Source organism: Lepidochelys kempii, chromosome 26, assembly GCF_965140285.1.
Source record: "Lepidochelys kempii isolate rLepKem1 chromosome 26, rLepKem1.hap1, whole genome shotgun sequence".
NCBI lineage: Eukaryota > Metazoa > Chordata > Testudines > Cheloniidae > Lepidochelys > Lepidochelys kempii.
In genome coordinates this window covers 1,960,124-1,980,113 of record NC_136405.1, presented here as the reverse complement: position 1 = coordinate 1,980,113, position 19,990 = coordinate 1,960,124, and the positions used below count along the sequence as shown (strand labels likewise).

Below are 19,990 nucleotides of genomic sequence, written 5' to 3'. Positions count from 1 at the left end.
GCTCACCTCTTGCACAAACGAAACAAAAGCCTACATTTACAGCTGATGAAGAGAGATTCCTTTTGGAATGGTTGCTACAGATGAGAATGTGAGATGACACAAACAAGCTTCCTGCAGCAATACAGCCATCTCCTGAGTGATAGGCAACCGGACATCTCAAACACCTCACCATGCGTCCTGTTTAATATAAATGCAGAAAAATGCACCATGTCACAGTGGAATTGGGATAGCGTAGAAGACCTCACAGACTGCGATACAAGTTTGGTTTTAGTCTAACCAGGATATTAAACATTAACTTCTTCAAAAAAGCAACATGCTGTTTCACTCTGTTAACTCTAATGTTGGATGCAGAACTTCTTTAAGTGAAGGCAAGACCCATTTGGCTCTAACTAACCTAAAACTGCTTGGTTTGCTTGACCATTTTAGTTCACTTCTAAAGGAAAAGACCTCTTTGGGACAGAACTTCTGTTATACAGTCCATTGCTATCTGTCTACGGGTACTTCAGCTTTGTACATCTGACCTTTAACTTAAAGCAAACTCCAGAAGTCCAACAGCCAAATAAGTCCAAATGACACAGAAGCTATTCCAGGTGTCCTTAGCACTACTTCTCAAGATGCTGGCTGTTTCATATTACCCCACCAAGACTGACCTGTTTCACAGCGAACCCACTGTATTAATGACCAAACTGATAATGAATCCGTTCATAATAAATTGATGTCCCATCCCTCTATACTGTATCACATTATGAGTGTAAAGTATCATATTCATCTTCTGCTACTTGTCTCATTGTCAAGTATTTTGCAGTTTCCTAGTACTATTCAAATCCAGTTGTGCTCTCACCTTTACTTGCTTTGTGGATATCCTTATCCATTGAGCAGGCAGTACAGCAATGCTGCGGGCAACGGAATCCTCGTGACTCAAAGACAGCAGTGGCAAACTTACGAACACAGGCTTCATGATAAAATTTACCACAAGCATTGACTGAACAGCGCTTCACATCTTTACCAGGAAGCTTGCAGGAAAAGCATGTGTGCTGTCCTTTTAAGAAAAGGAATAAAACAAACCTCAGCATGAATGCTATCAGTTATTTTCCAAGAGGCAAGTTTGCAAACTTGGCAGAGGAGGAAAAACTCTGAAGTTAATGCAATTCCACCAGTGTAAGCAGAATATCCCTCCCTCACTATAAAATAACAGATTATTACTACTGCACATTTATTAAGGCCCCAATCAGGATGAGGGCCCCATTGTGCAGGGTGCAGGATAAACAAACAGGAAGACACAGCCCTATCACTGAACAGTTTACTAATTTTCCGTTTAAAAGTACTTGCTAAGTGGAGAGGGAAGGAAGTTAGCACAGAACTTTATTTACTGTAGAACATCTCTGCCTCAGTTTGTTCAGCCCAGCATATGAATACTGAAGCTTTTTCCAATCACTGTAATCCATCAGGCTCCGAAACCCAGGTTTTTCCCCACCACTCAAAACACAGTAATGCATTTACCATTTTTACACTCCACGCAGATGAACTTCCCATCAGGTATTGATTTCAGTCCCAGGCATTCCATATGGAAGACTCTACAGCACTCTGCTTCGCATGACACCAGAGACTCACCAGAGCTTTCACAGATCTTAAACAAGCAAATAGCTAGTCAGAGAACAAAGCTGTTGATAGATGTTTAAATTTATGTGACTAACAGAACTGAAGCAAGGGAAATTAACCGGCTGAAACCTCTACGTACTATGACACTACAGCTTCCTGGTTTCTGAAGAAGGCAGGAGAGTTGGCTGAAGCCACTGACAGAACTGGCAACAGTAAGGCCACTGGAAGCCTCCAGCAGTCACTGAATGTGTTCCCATCCTTTTTGCATCAGCTAAGCAGGATTATTTTGTGGTGCTTTCAGATTTCTCTTCTCCTGCACATGCATGCAGCAGTGGCTGCCAAACATGCTTTCCCCTCCTAGCTATATATATATATATATATATATAAGGCTAGGAGGGGAAAGCATGGTGTGTGTGTGTGTGTAATCTCAAGCAATTGGCAAGACAATTACAACATTTTCCCTCTGATGCAGACCTTGCCAGTTAGCCAGGCCTATGTCTTATGTAGACTAGCATAATGTAATACTCATTTTGTCTTACTCTGAAAGACCGTATGGAATCTTCAAATAGGGCAGAACAGAGCAACTTGCTTGCTTGGTGACATTACCCAGTTTAGGTTGTATTGTATTTTCTATGGACTCAGGCTTATTAACCTGCAGAATGCCATTTCCATTTTTTTTTTGGGGGGGGGGGGGGGAGAGACCACCACAAACACCTCTGGAGCATTAAAACTACAAGGCCCGGTCATTCCATCGTTTTTCAGGATGTTCAATGTCAAATTATGAGCTTTAGTCAAAATACAATAGCATAATTTGAAGAGAGAGTTTCCTACCAGACCAGATTAAAATCAGAATCAGACAGCACATCTTTAGCATATATTTGTTTACAATAATACCATGCACTTTCCACCTACCTGACAAACAGTATCCTTCTTATTTGTTCCAGTGCCTCTTCTTGATAAGCTAGAGTCTACTGATTGTACATCAGAAGCATCAGCATCTGCAGTGGCTGATGGGCTGTCTGAATGCTTTCCAAAACTACCCTATAAAGAAATCAATCCACAACCATTTTTAAATAAACTACTTTAAAAGGCTAACCATGGCATGGAAAAATATTAAGTCAGCACTGATTAAAAGAAAAAATGCAGCTAATATACATTAAAAAAATATGAAAGTTATCTGAAAGATTGTGGACCTCAATATATAGTGACAAACAATTTACTGCCCATTTAATAGAGATCCTTTTTCAGCACTGGACCAGCACAGGAAAATGCCTATGTCCTCCACACCCTACCACTGAAATATTTTTCTCACCATTCCCATAACATTGTATTAGCCTTTTTAAAGAGCAAAACAATTCAGTTATCTGAATCTGACGACTGAGTTACTTGCTTATTCAAAACTGCAGCCATCAATAATGCCACTTCTCTGTCAGACATACTGAAATGTATATCTGTGTGCAAATACCACACATTTACCTGCAGATCATTAAGTCCTCTTGAATCAGAGTCAGATGTGTCTCTGTATGCTGAACTAGTCAGTTCTACATCAGTTGAGGCACGACTCCTTTTCTTTAGAGGTTTACAAGAATCTGAAATCTCGCTGGCACCTTAACACAACACACTGAAATTAATCCTAAAATATTGTTTTCATTTTCTTTTTAGATCACATGGAGAAAAATGACAGAGACATGAAAGATGAAGCCACAAGGCAGGACTTTACAAACATCTCACTTATGGCAAGCGTTTTAAGTTCAGAAGTTTGCCACTAAACATTTCAGTGCTCCAGGGTAAAAAGTAATTCAGCCAATAGCATTCAAATGCCATTAAACAAAACAAAACCTTTTGTCAAACTGCTGGATAGCTCACGTATTGGCACAACCTACTGAACTATCACCATTCAGATAGGGATAAAACCCCAACAGGTAATACCGCATCATTCATCTTAAAATATGCCTATGTTCAGATACCCTCATTTGGTTTTTTATAAGAATCATGTCATGAAAACTTTAAAGCAGACCAAGCATACACTATTCTCCCAACTATTATTACAAAAAGAGGGCTACAACTCAGAGGAACGAAGGTAGATCAATACAATGGAGTCACTCACAAACATCTGGCAATTACTTGCAGTTCACACAGACTGAAAGCCATCAGTGAAATATAATGAATGGCCTGTAAATGGGGTACTAATAAACAATGTTTGTTTTTATTCAGACAAACTCACCTTTCTGTAATCCAGTCTTCACTGCTGTCTGTGGAACCATTTCTACCTGTTTGGACAGGAAAATCTATAGTTAACAGAGGAATTTTTTCCCCTAGTATAAAAAAGAAAAAACATCCAAGTTTAAGTGATTAGCATATCTGAACTCAGATGTAGTCTGGCAGTCGCCTTCTCAGTGTAAGCCTTCTGTCCTGCTGGGATTTAATCCTAGCTGCCTAGGCTGAATACCAGGTGATAAGGCAGCCATATGTTCAATAGCAAGGTCCTTTCCAATCACTCCCTTTGTGCTTGAAGACAACAGGAAAACTTTATCCATGTCCAGCAGGCAGGAGAGGGGTTCATTCCTGTAGCCAACCCTGATGCTGTTGTAAAACCCAACACCTGTTAAGGTAAACTTGTACTTATACAGGTCTGACTCAGGTTAGTGAGACACTTAATGTATTGCCGTTTTAAGGCACTTCCATCAAGCATGCACTCTTGAGCTTCTGGGGATATGGACCTTCTCTCTGTATAGAAGGCTGCAAGGCCCATAAAGGTGGGGATGAGGACTCCATATAGAGCATTGCAGAGCTCTATACAGCTGGAAACTCATGTCAATACAAACTTAAGTAGACAAGTTTGTGATCTTCCACAAGCACGTCACGTTCTTGGTCCTACATCAGAAGGATGAAATTAGAAATTTTTCTGCCAATATACATGTAATACATGTGAGAATTTGGTGATAAAAAGCATAATTAAAGGAAGAAAGTTGTTTCCTAAGGTCCTGGTTTTAGGCTAAGAATTGCAGGCTTTTATTTCTTTGCAATGTGGTTAACAAAGCATATAGAAACACATTTAGTAAATATTTAAGGATTAATCTAAATTTTTTTAAAAAATATTTTATTTTGTTGTACAATAGGTAAAAACATACAATAGAAGGATTTGTATAGGATACAGTTCGTAATACAAATATAAAATCTAAACAATCACTTGTATTTCTCTATTTCTCACTGTAACAGTAGCATTAACATTTTGTTTTTCCCATTTGTATTCATTCCAGTTATAAATTTAAACCAAGTGGTCACAGACTGAATTTGGGAATCAGTTGCAAGAAAACTTGACTTTGGGTAACAAATATTGTTGCATAATTGTAAGAAGTTAGTAAGACTTATTTTGAATATAATTTAATACATTCAAAGTTATGTGCATTACAGTGCATCTTTGATTATTTTATTACGTTTTAGTCACATACTTTGCCTGAGAAAAGCAATTTAATGTACTATGTTGCCTTAGTTAGCTACATAGTATAAGCAAGCAAAGCTAACCTGGAACCACAATGTTCCTATTGTTGGTTCTTATACCTTTGTTAAATTAAGGAGAATTTGCAAATGCAAAAGGATTTATTTAAAAATAGGGGAATCGCAACTTCTCACATCAAGAAGTTAAAGGGCCTACGTGTCAGCTATTTTACATCCAACAGGTTGCCTTTTAAAAAAATGGTTTCAGTGACAAACTTTTTTTAGAGTTAAATTTCCTTCTGTCGCTTTGGCAACCCAAACATGGAAGTGTCATACTAGTGCATCAGAACCAAAATATGAAACTTTAAAAAAAAAAAAAAATAGACAAGGCCTATTTTCAGCCTTTAAGATGATTGAAGTGCAATAAAATAAAATAAAGTATAATGGGCAAAGAATAAATTAGGGTGTTTTTTTTAAATATTTATTTTACTCTAATGAAGTTTAAAAAAACAAAACTTTAACCTGTGTCCCTTTTTAAAAAAGCCCATTGGAAAAAACTGTATTAAGAAACATTTGTTCTACAAAAGTTTCAGGTTTCAAGGGTGGGTGCCCTTATGGTTTAAATAGGGAAAAATTGATAGTAAGGAAAAGAACCAACAACTCTGACAAACTTGTTAAATAAGTGTATTGAGTTAAATATTTAAGTATGTCACCTGCTCAACTTGCCTACTCATCTCCACTCAGAATTTTTTTTTTTTTTAAATAAAGCAACAACATTTGTCTGTCTGGCATTTGGATTAAAAGAGTGCCCTGTACATGTTAGTTCTACTTAAGGGGGAGAAAAAAAAATCTAAGATTTGTTTTTTTGTTTATGTCTGCCAACATAAAAGTCAGATTATTCATCTTTAAAATAGATCATTCTTAGAGTCCATTTTCAAAAGTGATCAAATAAATCAGAAACTTTGAAAAACAAAACCTCAATACAAACCAGCAGCTAAACCAAGAGTAAGAAGAGGAAGGAACCTGGTGGCAATTCCATCAAATAGATATTATTAAAACATAAAATCATTTTGCTCACAACAGAAATCTCAAAGTTAACATGTCAGGTTCATTAGGAGTCTTGCATCATTGAGTTCCCATTATCCAAAGCCTGAACTGATACTGTGAAGATGCCAGTAGCAGAGTCACAGCAATAATGGTACAGACAGGGGGATTTCATGAAGGATAGTCCAAAAAGGAAACTCGATGGGCAAAATGGAGAAAAATAAAAAGGCACCAATATAAGCCACAACATTTATGAATACAAAATATATTTTAACTCTCTACATGGAGGAAGCCAACCTGCTCCTTTTTGATCTTCTTCTTTGGCACAACTTCAGTGGATTTCTCAGACTCTGAGCGGGTTCGAATCGATCTTCTCTGTTGCTTCTTTTCTACAGAACCTGAGGAAGGAAAGGATTCTATTACGCGATTCCTTCTATTTCAGCTTAGTGTGATATGTTCAGTACCAAGTCAATGGCTGTAGTAATGAAAGCAAAACTTTTTTTGCTCTTTTGATATTTAACAGACTTTTTAAAAACAGTCCGTTCAAAGGATTTTTTTTTGCCAGCTGGAGCCCTGATTGCAGAAAATACATCTAATGGAGAGAGGCCTGGGTTCAGAAAAGATACCAATAAAAGGGTAAAGGGAAAGGCTGGAATCCACTTTTTGGAATAGGGTGACAATTTGTTATGACATGTCACTTTCAGAGCCTCTGGTCTGATCGTTTTCTAACTAGTTTGCCTTTTGCTTTTTCCGGAAGGTATCCATAACTATAAAAACCTCATTACCTAAAATGTCTTGGTATTCTAAAGATTCAGAACTTAGATTCCAAACTTTCACTCTTCAAAACATGGTTTTCTGGGCCTTTGACTTTATGGTCAGGTGAATAAACTGATTTATCAAATTTCAGAACTCTAGATATTAGTACAAGTTTAGTCAAAAGCTAGGCTACCATAGTTGCAATAAATAAAAAAAATTGACAGCTTTAGATAAAGATTTCAGGATACTGAGAAAAAAATTGAAAACAAATGGTGGTCAATGGACAGGAGGCTATTCTAGCAGACAAAAACTAAAGAATAGGTTTCTTAAAATTATGCTCTGGAAAGCAAGCTCAGATTAATAAGGGTGATTAGGATACTTGAAGACACCAGAACACAGGCTACTTTAAAAAAAAAAATGGCAAGGGCAAAGGAATATTCTGTGTTACAACACTGCTCCTGTTGAGGAACATCTACACAGCATTTGTGTAATGTGCAATTCTTGAAACCAAGCACATAATTAAAGGTGTAAGACTGACAGAAAAAGTCCAAAGTTTGAAAATTCTATTTTATCGTTACAGTATTGTCCTTCAGCATCAGGTGTTTTCGACCTAACAGGATAGAAATTAAATATTTTTTATAATTTTTTTAAAATGATTATTATTTAGAAGAATAAAAAATGTGGATCTGGAATTTTTTGTATTATGTTAAGAGGATTCATTATTGGAGGCCATAAGTGTCTGTGCTGCTTCCACTGATATTATGCTATATATCTAGAAAAGGAGGTAGGCTGTAACTGAAGGCTGGAAATTATTCCAGAGGACTCTAGAAGCATGGAACTTCACCCTTCCCTTATCCACTTGATGATCTATTGTTAATCTTGCTTTCTCATTATTTAGAAAATTGTGCATTTAAATTGGTGCAATGGAAGTTGATAGGAACAACTGGCAAATACAAATGGTTTTAAAGATTTTATTTTTAAAGGGACACATTTTAGAAAGTTACATGTTTTGGTGGAGAATCTTAGTGCCCCTCAGGTTTGGATTAATTTCACTTTTGGGTCCTAGAGAGTGTTCCCATATTGGGATTTAGAAGGGAAGAGTATACCTCAAATTTTACTGTACATTAAAGTTGCTCTGATTGGCCCAAGGCACCTGATCTGCAGCCCCTCCTGTGTCACCTCTATGTTCAGCTGGCATGCCTTGTACTATCCATGGAAAGGGTTCCCTAATTTTGGACAAATCTGACTAGGAAAGTTCAACTAATCAGTATTCTTCTTTCTTCTCTATGCTCAACACAGAAGAAGGAGTTATGTTGTGATGGAAGACCTGTATCAGAGAAGATAGTGCCGTTGGAGACCAATGCCACTTCGTATTGGATGCCAGTGGTATGCCCAAGTAGTGCAATATGCACTCTGTGTTCCCCATTCCCCAAAGGTTCAGCGCATCACCTCCACAATACTCTTATCCCACTTCTGTGCAATTTATGAACAAGTGCTAGGCTCAGACTGGTTTATAACCAGCAGTGCACCTCACTAGCTACCAAGTCATTGGGTCAGTTTTGTTTCCATTTATACCTCCAGTCTCCCCTTTAAACAGAATTCTCAAGGTAGTTCTCGTATCAGATTCCAGGTTACAGACACAGATTTTCCCCAGTATTATGGAATTCTGTACATCTCACTGTGGCTTATGCATCAGGGCTCCCAGAGTCATTCTGTAAAATACTTTACCGTAAAGGTACTCTGAAGTTCCGGTGACCTTAAATTTGAAAAAAGGACTTCCAGTTATGTTCCATGAGAGGGGACCAATAATTGTCTGGACTTTGGAAATGGCTTTGAAAGTGACTGTTTGGAGTGTATACTGAAGTAATGCTCATGCACTGTATGGGGTGTTATCAGGTGATGTTTTACGTATCCAAAAAACCTGAGAAAACGAAAAAAAAGAGGCTCAGAATTCTCACCCTCCCTATGCTCTAAGAGCCACTGCGAATTGTGGAGGTGATGCCCTTCGTTTCCAGGGGGCGGAAACAAAACAGAGAGCACCTCCTCTGTTGTTGGGCAATTAACAGAGTAGCAATAGTTTGGAAAAAGCTGCCAGAACCATAGCAATTATAAGCTGGAGAGACAATGATTGTCATCAACAGCAGATGAAACCCCATCTTGCTCACACCAGGGTCAAAAAAATCCAGAGTGCTCATCTTGCATTTGAAAGTCCTCAGGCACAGTGTGCTGTGAAAACCCAGGGGATAGCAGATTTAAAGTAACACTCCATAACAAGAATTATATATGCCGAGGAGCTGAACTGGGTGGGCTGGGGAAGAGTGTTCCAATATATGCAGAATGGTGTGAGGGTTTTTTGTTTTGGTGTCTTTAGTTTTATTTTTTTGTTTTGAAAAGAGAGCTAACTACACTAGGACCAGGTCCTTTGCACAGCTACATAACTAAAGCAAGGGTGACACTGAATAACGTTACAAGATAAAAAAAACTATTAGAAAGAGTAGTCAGTTTTATGGCACCTAAGCTGAACCAAATACCCCCCTTTTCTGGTTCCAGACTGAAGGTAACTGTTCATCCTGCTGTTGAGTATCAAATGAATGCACTCTGATCCCACCCCAAACTTACTTTTCACATATTCATTATTAAACTAGGTGTTCTCCACAGTCTATACTAGCTATAATATGATTACAATCATATGTCCAAACACATAATATCTCTGATGTGTTTTCCACATCGAAGATAAAGACCGTTTCGCTGAAATACTAAAACCAGTACAATAGGAGGAAGGACTTGAAAATGGAAGTTCAGCTGAGAATGACTGAAGTTGTTTCTCTCCCCCATCATCTTCCACCCTACCTCTTTCTATAGTATGCCTTATCAATTTGCTCCCAGAGACTTTCTGCTGGGATTAGCCCATCCCCACTGAAAGAAGAGCCAAACCCATAGCCATTTCTGAAGTCACAGCATCAATAATCGCTTTTCTGCTCCAAGGTAAAAGTTACTCATTCAATTTAAATACTCACTCTTCTCTCCCTGCATGTGTGTTAAGTTCAATTTCTTCAGAGAATTTGCCTTAGGCTCTCTCTTTCCTATTCTAAGCCTCCAGATACTCTTGATTTCTTCACACTCTTCTCTCTTAAAGACACGTACACAGTGCCTAATAGAGTGCTCAAAGTGCTTCAGAAAGGTATGCATTATCCCATTTTATCAACAGGATTAATTGAAGCACTGAGACATTAATTATCTTGTACAAGGTCACACAAGAAAACAGTAAAGCTGGGAATAGAATTTACCCCTGATTCATGAAGTCTGGCTCCAACTACAAGACTATGCTGATTTTTGCCTCATTTGCTTTGGTCCTAATTGCTACTTTTGAAATTTGATGCCAAAAGCCACTGTAATGGTTTGCTAACAGAACCATTTTACTGCCTCCCAACTTAGTGAGCTATTACACTACCCATTGTTCCCTGTCTTTTCTCCACCATCATAGCCATCCCATAGATATGCTGACTTGCTTCAGACTGGCCAAGCATCCTTCCCTCAAGTCCAGGATTCTAAGTGGCTTAGCTAAGGCAGTTCACCCATCACTTAAAAATTCTTAGAGCCATAAAGATCACCCCTCCAAGTAACTACACCCATTGTGGATTACATATGCCACACTTGCTGCAATCATTATGTAAAGAGAAATACATTCATAATGATTTTCTAATTCCTGAGGGAACCCTGACTTTTGCATCCTGTTTAAATGCTCATGTGTTAAGATTTAGTCAAGGAGTCCCAACCTTTGCCTACCTGTTGACCCAGAAGTAGTTTCGAGTGAGGATGCATTTTGTGCAGTGGCTCTCTCATTTTTCTGGTTTGATGTAGAAATAAGCTTGTCTTGTCCCTTGACACTTATTTCAGTTTTGTTACCAACTCCCTTTTAAAGAACACAAATAAAGTTAGTGATTACCTGATCAGACTACCACGCAAATTAATTCAATAACCACAAAGTCTACTAGGAAATCACTTACAACTTGGAATTCAAGCCACAACGTTGATTACCACCATGAGGGAGGGCAATTTAGAAACAGTGAGGGGAAACCTCCTAAGACAGACTCCAAGTTTTCCCCCTCAAATAAATATACTGCATGCACCAGTCTCTCACTGAACAGCACTAGTGGGTTTTTTGTTGTTGTAGGTATTCCTAATGTGCTTATCCACATAAGGGCTCCAGTATCTAAGTTTAAAAATACAGTAACTCCCCACTTAATGTCCTCTCGCTTAATGTTGTTTCCATCTTACATCTCTGCTCAATTACAGAACATGCTCCATTTAAAATTCGCTATGACAACATTTGGCTGCCTGCTTTGTCCACAGCTGGCAGCCCCCCATCAGCTCCCCTACGCCCCCCCCAGCACCTCCCACCCGCTGGCACACCCCACAGATCAGCACCTTCCCCCTTCTCTCCCCACCTCCTGCCCACAACAATCAGATGGCTTGCGGTGTTCAGGAGGGAGAGGAGGAGGAGAGAGGACTCCGCAGGCAGGCTCGCCCTCCTTCCCCTGCCTCTTCAAACCAGCTGATTGCCGGGGGCAGGAGGCAGGGGCGGGGAGGCTGTGTGCAGAGTCCTCGCTCCTTCCCCCTCCCTCCTACCCCCTGAACGCCACAAGCCAGCTGATTGCCAGCCATGGGCAGGAGGAAGGGGGAAGGGTGCACCTCCCCCCTCCCTCCCCTGCCTCCTTCCTGCGGCAATCAGCGTTCAGGGGGCAGGGGAGGGAGAAGGAGTGGGAGCCTGCGCGCCATGTCCTTGTTCCTCCCCCTTCCCTCCTGAATGCGCAAGCCAGCTGATTGCTGCGGGCAGGAGGCAGGAGCGAGGACGCAATGCGTGGAGTAAGGGGGGGCGGGGGAAGAGAAGAGGCGGGTCAAGGGTAGGGGCTTGGGGGAAGTGGTGGAGTGGGCAGGCCAAGGGCTGAGCCCCCAGCCCCTGGTGCTTGCAGAGTAGAGGAAGCTGCAGCTATGCAACGTCCTTCTCCTAGCCTACAGCACCTTCAGCCTCCTTGCCTGCCTCCTTGCCTCCAGTGCCAGTGGGCTGTGCCCGTGCGGGGTAAGGTGGGACCACCTCCCAACTATAGTACTGTACGGCAAAAAAATTTTTTCCTGGAACTTAACCCCACCTTGAACCCCACATTCATTCTGATGGGGAAATTGGATTCGCTTAACATCCTTTCACTTACAAGTCTTATTTTTCAGGAACATAACTACGTTACGTGAAGAGTTACTGCACATATATGTCCTCAAGGAAGACAGGGCAGAAAAGTAAGGCAGCCAATTAGCCCCACTACTGCTACTTACACTGACTGAGGGGTTGCTGATGATCTGCATGAGACTAAGAGGTAAAAGCTATTTTTAAAAAATGTCTTTACCACACCGGATTGTTCATTTTTTTGCTTTTAACTCACTATTTACGCACCATCTTGTAATCTCACCTGTTGCAAACAGGCACCAAAGTGGTAGATCCAATTTAACCCAGAAGGGCTGAGCAGCTCAATTCTGATTTAAAGTGGGAAACTAGAATTAAACAAGTGGCTTGTTGTAGCTATTGATTTCAAAAGTTCTCAGCAATAGCTTAACGGTTTTGTCGAAATTTCTGTCACTAAAACCAAAGAATAACCCTCCACCCTCCATTTCTTAAAAAATGAAAGAAAACAAAAAAACCCCACAGACTGCTGGTTGTACTAGCCCTTGTAGTTAGTAAAGTTTTAAGATGTTTCTATTTATCGGGGCTGCTTATAAAAAGCGGGACCTGACAGATTTTATGTAGTATCTAATAAAAGCTTCCTGCATAGACCATCACATTTTGAAAGTTGGTGGACACTTAAGTTTGAGCCCCATACTAAATATTGTGGGTGTGTGTTATTTACAGACAAAGGAGTTAGTAACAAATAAGTGTGTACCTTGGTAGAGTAAACAAACTGATCGATGAATTTTCCATCTCCAGCAGCATTCTGTAGGGCAAAAACTTGTTCAATTTTAACAACTGGAGACATGTTACATTTTTGAAGATCCAAACTCCCTTTATGCATGGTTATTGAAGCTGGTAAGGATTTTCTGGCTGCAGCTGTTTTCCATGCTATTTTCACAGGTGGTGGCTCCTCTTCTTCCACACTTGACTGCCTCCTTTGACTTTGCCTTCGCACCTCAGTATTTGATAATGAGGGGGATGCAGATACTGCATTGGTCTGTTCTGGCTGAGCGTTCAATGCTGGTTTAGGCCGACGATTCTTTTTAGCCTCTGATTTAGGGGCAGCAGTCTTTTTGGCTTTGGACAAAGCCTCCTCTGGCTCCTTGTCTACATAAATGAAGGTATACTGTTCTATCCTTTCTTCCCGAGTCATTTTCAATGCTTTTTCAGCATGGGCAATACCAATATCCCACTGAGCACGCTCTCTTTGTGGCCTTGGCTTACGAATCTTTAAGACAAAAAGAGAACTCTATTACATGTATTTTATTTAGCTTCCTGGCTACATTAAAATAAATGTTCAATTAAAATAAACTAGTTTAAAATGTGGCCCTGCTCTACAAAATGACCCTATGTAAGCCATTCCAAGGACCCTGATGTATCTCAGATTGCAGGTGAATGTTTTTTCAGTTTACAAGATATTTCTGGGGACCAGGCCTGCAAACTCAGACTGGAATTGACAGTCAAACTGGATTCTTACTGGGCCATCACCAGTGAAATTTGTGAATCAGATTCTGCTCTGAGCAACCCCTCTAAAGACAATGGCAGGCAAAGTTTAATCCACAATTCTGTAGATATACGAGCCAGAAGATAATCCAATTCACCCACTTATTTTAATCCTGTTTCTTCTTCTAAACCTCCCATTCCCCATTCATTACTACTTCTAATTAACTTAAATATCTACTTGAGAAGCCCACCAAAATATAGTGATAAGTCTGGCGGTCTGGCCAATAGTTCCCTTCTCAATTAAACAAATACAGTAGATTTCGCTGAAGGGCAATTCTGGTATTAGCAACTTCTGGTTAATGGCAACATATGGCTGGGAACCATCCATCCCATTAATATCAATGTTGATAGGATTCGGATATTAGCAACAACATGCTGCTCGCTTATTAGCAACATTTTTTGGAAGAAAGGAACCATCTGCAGGCATGTTTGTAAGGCTACACCGCTACGAGGAAACCCTGGGATATGTGGAGCACCCTCTGCAGGCACATTTGTGAGGCTGCAGCCAGGAGAGGAAGTGCTGGGACATGCCTCCTCTGACTGCAGCCTCACAAATCTGCCTGCAGCCAGTGCTCAGCATGTCCCAGTGTTCCCTTCTGGGGCTGCAGCCCAGCAAAAACTGAATGCACACAGGGACCACACAGGAAGGAGCAGCAGACAGAGAGGAGAGGCTGTGGGCAGGGCAATAGCAGGGAGGGGGCTGCAGCACAGATGCCAGAGCTGCACAGTACTTCTCCCTGCCTTCTCCAGGATCCCTGCCAGGGGGCTGCACTGGGACGTTCCGAGATGCAACCAGGGAAGATTTCAGAGTAGCAGCTGTGTTAGTCTGAATTCGCAAAAAGAAAAGGAGTACTTGTGGCACCTTAGAGACTAACCAATTTATTTGAGCATAAGCTTTCCTGAGCTACAGCTCACTTCATCAGATGCATGGAAGAATGCAGGGAGAGGTACTGTGCAGCTTTGTGGCCCCAACACGCCCGCTCCCTGCAGAAAGCTCCAGCATCAGGGCTGCACCTTCACTCTGCTATTCTCCCTGCAGGCAGGTTCACCTCCCAGCACTTCCTTCCCTGGCTGCTGCCTTGCAAACCTGCCTTCCATTTATTAGCAATTATTGGATAAAAGCAACTTTTGCTGGCAACTGAGGGACTGCTAACAAGCAGAATCTACATAACATCAGAAACGTATGGGATGGTGATGAGAGCGTAAACATTGCTATTTAAAACGTACACTGCTTTCTAAGGAATATATTAATAACGGAAACACTGAAAATTAGTGATCTAATATTTATTCTGAAGTTACATACATATACACACACACACACACACACGCAAACTAAGTGTCCAGAAAAGGACTACAGCCAAGAAAGTTACTGAAAGGGGACGGGGGATACAAATACTTGCATCTCAATTTTGCACTGGGGATAAAACAAGCTCAGATAACAGCTTATCCATAAGGAGGACATAATGGCATGTGGAAACATTTAACTATCTTTGCAAAGTATGATTACTTAGTCACAGGAGGAATGCACACAGTACTTTATTTTTCCAACATTCGAATATGCATCAGTCTACAATAAGTTTCAGGATGGGTCCCCTTTGTAAGTTTAGGTTTTACTTTGATAGACATTGTGGATAACACTCTGAATTTAGTGCTGAACATACCTTCTGTTTCTCAGAGTGGTTGCTGGCTTGCTTAGTAGCCTCTGCCAATAATTGTTCATACTGTTTATGTCCTTTATACTCTCGAACCCGCTTCTCATGCACCCATGCCCTCTCAGGCTGGTTGCTAAAAAACTGAACGTGGTATTCACGTGCACCTGAAATTAAAACACACTCTAGTAAGCAGTACTATCAACAGAAGTCAGTTCATGTGTTTACTTGGATATATTAGCCTAACATTCTTACTCCACTCCACTCATTCAATTCTTACAGACAGAAGTTCTCCTTAGCTCTATAGAAGCTAGAAAGTAAAATGCAAGCAGCTCCATTTCTTATACATCTGATATGGTTTTATAAAAGTGCCTATATAAGATTATGCAGTCAGACTAAAAGCTAAACTAGAGCTACTAAGTCAATTGGGGGGTGGGGGGGACCACACGAACGGCTACTCTAACATCCTAGCCATCTAGTTTTTGAATTTGCTTGAAACTCATCTCTATTAAAATAGAAACATTTAACAAAGCTAACTTTCTGTGAGAAATTGAAGTTGCACATTTATGTATTGTAACAACTTTTCACAACACTTTAGAAAGTAAAGAGGCATTGTCCCTGCCTTCAGGTTACAGTCTAAGGGTGGCAGTACCTGGTCCTCACACCAAGCAGTATCACGGATAGCAGTAGGACTACTTGTAAGGATACGAACTCAACAAGAGTTAAGTGGCAGAATCTCTCTCTAAACTAAGTAAACACATGGTCTGAGTACATACATGCATTTGTTTATTCATATTACTAACATAGGAATCATGCAATGTTTTGTGCGACTGAAGTTTTCCTATTTAACAGGCTGAATGCTTAATCCCATTAGGAAGACCATAAGGGCCACATCTTCCAGCTGGGACCAGGGGAAGCTAAGCCAGATCAATGAAGTAGCAATGGCAATCTTGGGTTTTTTTAATCATTCAAAATTTCATTTTCAAAATATCCAGATGTCAATGACCCCGCAAAAATGCCACTTAGTGGACAGCTTGTTTTTCTCTAAATTCACTCCAAAATAACTTAACCAGTTATTGTTTTTATATGAGCACGTGTATATTTGTTCTAAAACAAATATTAGGAAAAAAAGATAAATCAAAAATCAATCATTTACTCAGTTGCACACTTTCCTCTGATTTGTTTTTAAATGAACAGTTGAACGTATTTATAAACAAGAATCAAGACAATTCTGCATTTCTGAATTGCACTAGGTGAACAACAACAGAAGAGACCTGTTTGCGTCACATTGAGAGAGTTAAATAAAGTTAGTTGTTTGGCTCATCATTGCTAACTTCACTCTGGGAGCCTGTTCCCAATTGGCATAAGTTGTCAGTTGTATTTTATAGCAATATGTTTAATTAAGGAGCAATTACTGATATAGTATCTAACATGTCCACTCAATGGTCCTCCTTTACCTCTTGTATTAATTTTGGTATGAACCTCAAGCTGTGGATCACTTGAAACCATGCAAGGCCACCAAGGATAAGTTCCCACCTTGGACCAGACTAGATCGCCAACCTGAAATTTGACGGCAGTTGTAACTTGCGTTGGAAGAGAAGGTGAGAACTGCTGGACCTATAAAGAAGATAACAGTCATTTCAGCTGCAGAAGAAAACAATTTAATACGACTCACTAATGCACAATGATTCATAAGGTGTTTTGGTTTGGATTTTTTTAATTTTTATTTCTTCATCAATTTAGTTTTTCTTCTCTTCTTTCAGCTGGCACTGATGGTCAAATGCAACCATGACAACAAGGGACACAGACTCCAATTGCATGGTTCACTGAGGACGAGCAATGATTGATAATAAAGACATTTTAAAGGGGAGATATCGCCACAGAAAGGTTCTACTCAGTAAACCAATTACAAATGTGATTTTGGTGTTGCTTTATTCTGTCATCATATACAATTACAGTGAGCACTGGCCACAATAATAATTATGCAAAAAGAAAAGGAGTACTTGTGGCACCTTAGAGACTAACCAATTTATTTAAGCATAAGCTTTCATCCGATGAAGTAAGCTGTAGCTCATGAAAGCTTATGCTCAAATAAATTGGTTAGTCTCTAAGGTGCCACAAGTACTCCTTTTCTTTTTGCAAATACAGACTAACACGGCTATTACTCTGAATAATAATTATATAGGCATTTCCAACACCAGTGATTGATTTCTCTGATACTAACGTATAAAATGTTCATACTGTAATGAGACAGCAAAACAATGTCTATAATACTAAGAGTCCAAGATGTGTTAATTTACATCAGTACTAACCGGGGTTTCCTCCAACAGTATGTCTTCTCTTGGTCTTTCTGATAGCACACTAAGCCTCTCATTTGGTCTCTAAGAAAAGGGTAACAATAAGGAGAAAACAGGAAAATAAAAGTAAACAGGATAAGGGGATGGTAGAACAGAAGAACACATCAAAGAGAACAGGAGCAGGAGAAAAATAAATTAGCAGAGAGAAGAAAACACCACCATAAAATCAGAAAACATGATCAACTCCTTATGACTGATCTACGGTCAGTTTCAAAATACTCATCTCTCCCACACTACTTAATATATTTTCATTATAGTAGCACCCAATCAGACCAGGGTTTCGTGCTAGGTGCTGTACAATTTACAATAAAGAAGTCACTGTCCCACAGAGCCTACAATCTAAACTGAGATACAACTCCGAGGGAATAGGGAAGGGAGGAAAGGAAACAGAGCAGCACACAGTTACACACTGTAAATTGGTTATATAAATAGACAGCAGTATTAGAGCTATTTATTGATTTAAAAAAACCGCAAGAAACATGAACAACATTAGTTAGCAGTTCACTTTAGACATTATATCATAGACAGTTTTGTAGGAAGGATCTGAAAGAGAAAAGGGTAGTGGCTTTACAGGTTAATATGAGGAGGGCAGGCATTCCATGCTTAAGGAATCGAATGGAGGAGAGTATTATGTGCTTGTGGGAAAAGGAGATAAAAGTTCAATAGGAACTAGCATTGCCAGAGGAGTAGATATAATAAGGTACATGATATAATAGCTGGTAAGTAGATAGCTAGGTTGTGAAGGGCCTTAAGTGTAAGGACCAAAAGCTTGTGTTTAATATGGTGGAAAAGCGGTAGTCAATGGAGACACTCAAAGGGAAAAGCAGTGGACGTTCGTGGGAAGGGTGTGCGTGACAAAGCATTCAGTCAGAAACTCTAATATACCATTCAGCTAGATTATAATTAGTCCACTTAAAATGAAGATCTGTTCCCACGAAATTACACATTAGCCCCATGATAATCATAAATGCATGCTTCACACTGAAACGTCTAAAAAACTTTCACTTAAAACACACTGTCTAGTACACGCCAATTAGAGCTCTCAACATGTGTTACTTTAGATACATAGAAATGTTAGTACTTCGTTTTAAAGTGGCACACAAGGGTTGTTCTCTACAGGTTGTCTAACCTCAACCAAATAAATACCCATACTTTACAAATTCTTCCGTGCTACACCAACCTGTTAATGGCAAATATACCCACATCTTCTGCCTATGTTTCTACCTACAATGAGCTGACAAACTTTATTTCTGCCAAAACAATTGAGCTAATCACACAAAAGATAGTCCAAACAAAAGATTGCATACTTCTCACTTAGTTTCCTAGAAGCAAGTTCTAACCAGTTGTTTGACAAACAAAAATTCAAAGCATAAAGTTCAGTGTTTTAATTTTGATAAAGTTTTAATTCCATATTCATTTTATTTTAAATATAAACATTCCCCGGAAGAGTTTGGGTGGCACTGGATTTCTACATTAGAAGCAGGAAGTAAATGACTACAAATCACTCGTTTCACTGCCCATATTGAATAAAAAGCAAAATGTAAACTTTTAAAAATTAATTTAAATTTTCAGTATTCAGAGCTATTATTTGAAACACGGGTATTAACTTTTAAAAAACTTTAGCTTGACAGCGTCCCTTGAAAGGCAAGCATAAGATAGAAAGGGGGCAAATTTAAAATAATTCCAGTTCCTCGTAGACAAAGTGCTATACTACACTAATTACCATCTCTTGCAGGTCAATAATCCTTTGAGTGCAGGTGCAACCCCATATACCCATTATAGGGATATAGCACCTTTAAAACCAGACTCCAAGAGTTTTGAGAATTTTAGCTGCCAGACAGAGCACATGACTGAAGGAGGATCAAGTGACTGGGAACTATGACTGTCTGTGGGATTACATAAGGCAAAGATTTTGGCTCGGTCTGGGGACACCTGGGAAGATGCTCTTCATGGTTGCCAGGCAGCAGGTCTGGATCAACAAAGATCCCAACACAGAGAGAACTGGGACAGAAGAGAGGCCCTGCTATGGAAGCATGGCAAAGCTATGATATAACACTGACTAAGGCCTGATGCAAAGGTGACTGTCAATGCTATGGAAAGGGCAAGAAAAGAAGCCCAGATACAAGGGTGAATACTTCGCTGAATTATATTAACAAACCAGATTAAAGAAGGTTTGATTTAATTGGAAACAAAGTTATGCACCATTTGCTCTAAGAAGGGAAACTGAGGCACAGCAGCATGCAATATAGTTTACATTGGCAGCTAAAAAAAATTTAACATGCATAAGACTTTAAATTTAAGTCAAAATGGACCTATTGCAGTTCTCATTTGCTAAAAGTGCAAACATAAGGTAACACTCAAGGCTGTGGATTGATGGTTAAGCCTATGAACCACTGCATGGGAGATCTGTATTTGGAAAAAGCCCA

At 39.7% G+C, this 19,990-nt stretch overlaps 1 protein-coding gene and 1 long non-coding RNA gene across 5 annotated transcripts in view; one reads left to right on the top strand and one right to left on the bottom strand.

Moving 5' to 3' along the window:
• NSD3 (nuclear receptor binding SET domain protein 3) overlaps positions 1-19,990 on the bottom strand; it is a 57,704-nt gene that overhangs the window by 21,743 nt on the left and 15,971 nt on the right. For all 4 annotated transcript variants that reach the window (XR_012156311.2, XM_073325229.2, XM_073325230.2 and 1 more), the window contains exons 3-14: positions 17,520-17,588; positions 16,665-16,824; positions 15,220-15,374; positions 12,768-13,283; positions 10,624-10,750; positions 6,379-6,479; positions 3,824-3,869; positions 3,076-3,206; positions 2,512-2,640; positions 1,501-1,627; positions 842-1,039; positions 7-177 (exon numbers count right to left, since the gene is read on the bottom strand). Coding sequence is in view for 3 of the 4 variants with exons in the window: in XM_073325229.2 (XP_073181330.1) it covers positions 7-177; positions 842-1,039; positions 1,501-1,627; positions 2,512-2,640; positions 3,076-3,206; positions 3,824-3,869; positions 6,379-6,479; positions 10,624-10,750; positions 12,768-13,283; positions 15,220-15,374; positions 16,665-16,824; positions 17,520-17,588 (1,930 nt within the window). In the remaining variant the exon portion in view is untranslated. The remainder of the gene's footprint in view (positions 1-6; positions 178-841; positions 1,040-1,500; positions 1,628-2,511; positions 2,641-3,075; positions 3,207-3,823; positions 3,870-6,378; positions 6,480-10,623; positions 10,751-12,767; positions 13,284-15,219; positions 15,375-16,664; positions 16,825-17,519; positions 17,589-19,990) is intronic.
• On the top strand, positions 8,042-17,191 carry LOC140903650 (uncharacterized). Its single transcript, XR_012156317.1, has 3 exons — positions 8,042-8,223; positions 12,064-12,206; positions 16,971-17,191. It is a non-coding gene; the product is annotated as an uncharacterized LOC140903650 (long non-coding RNA).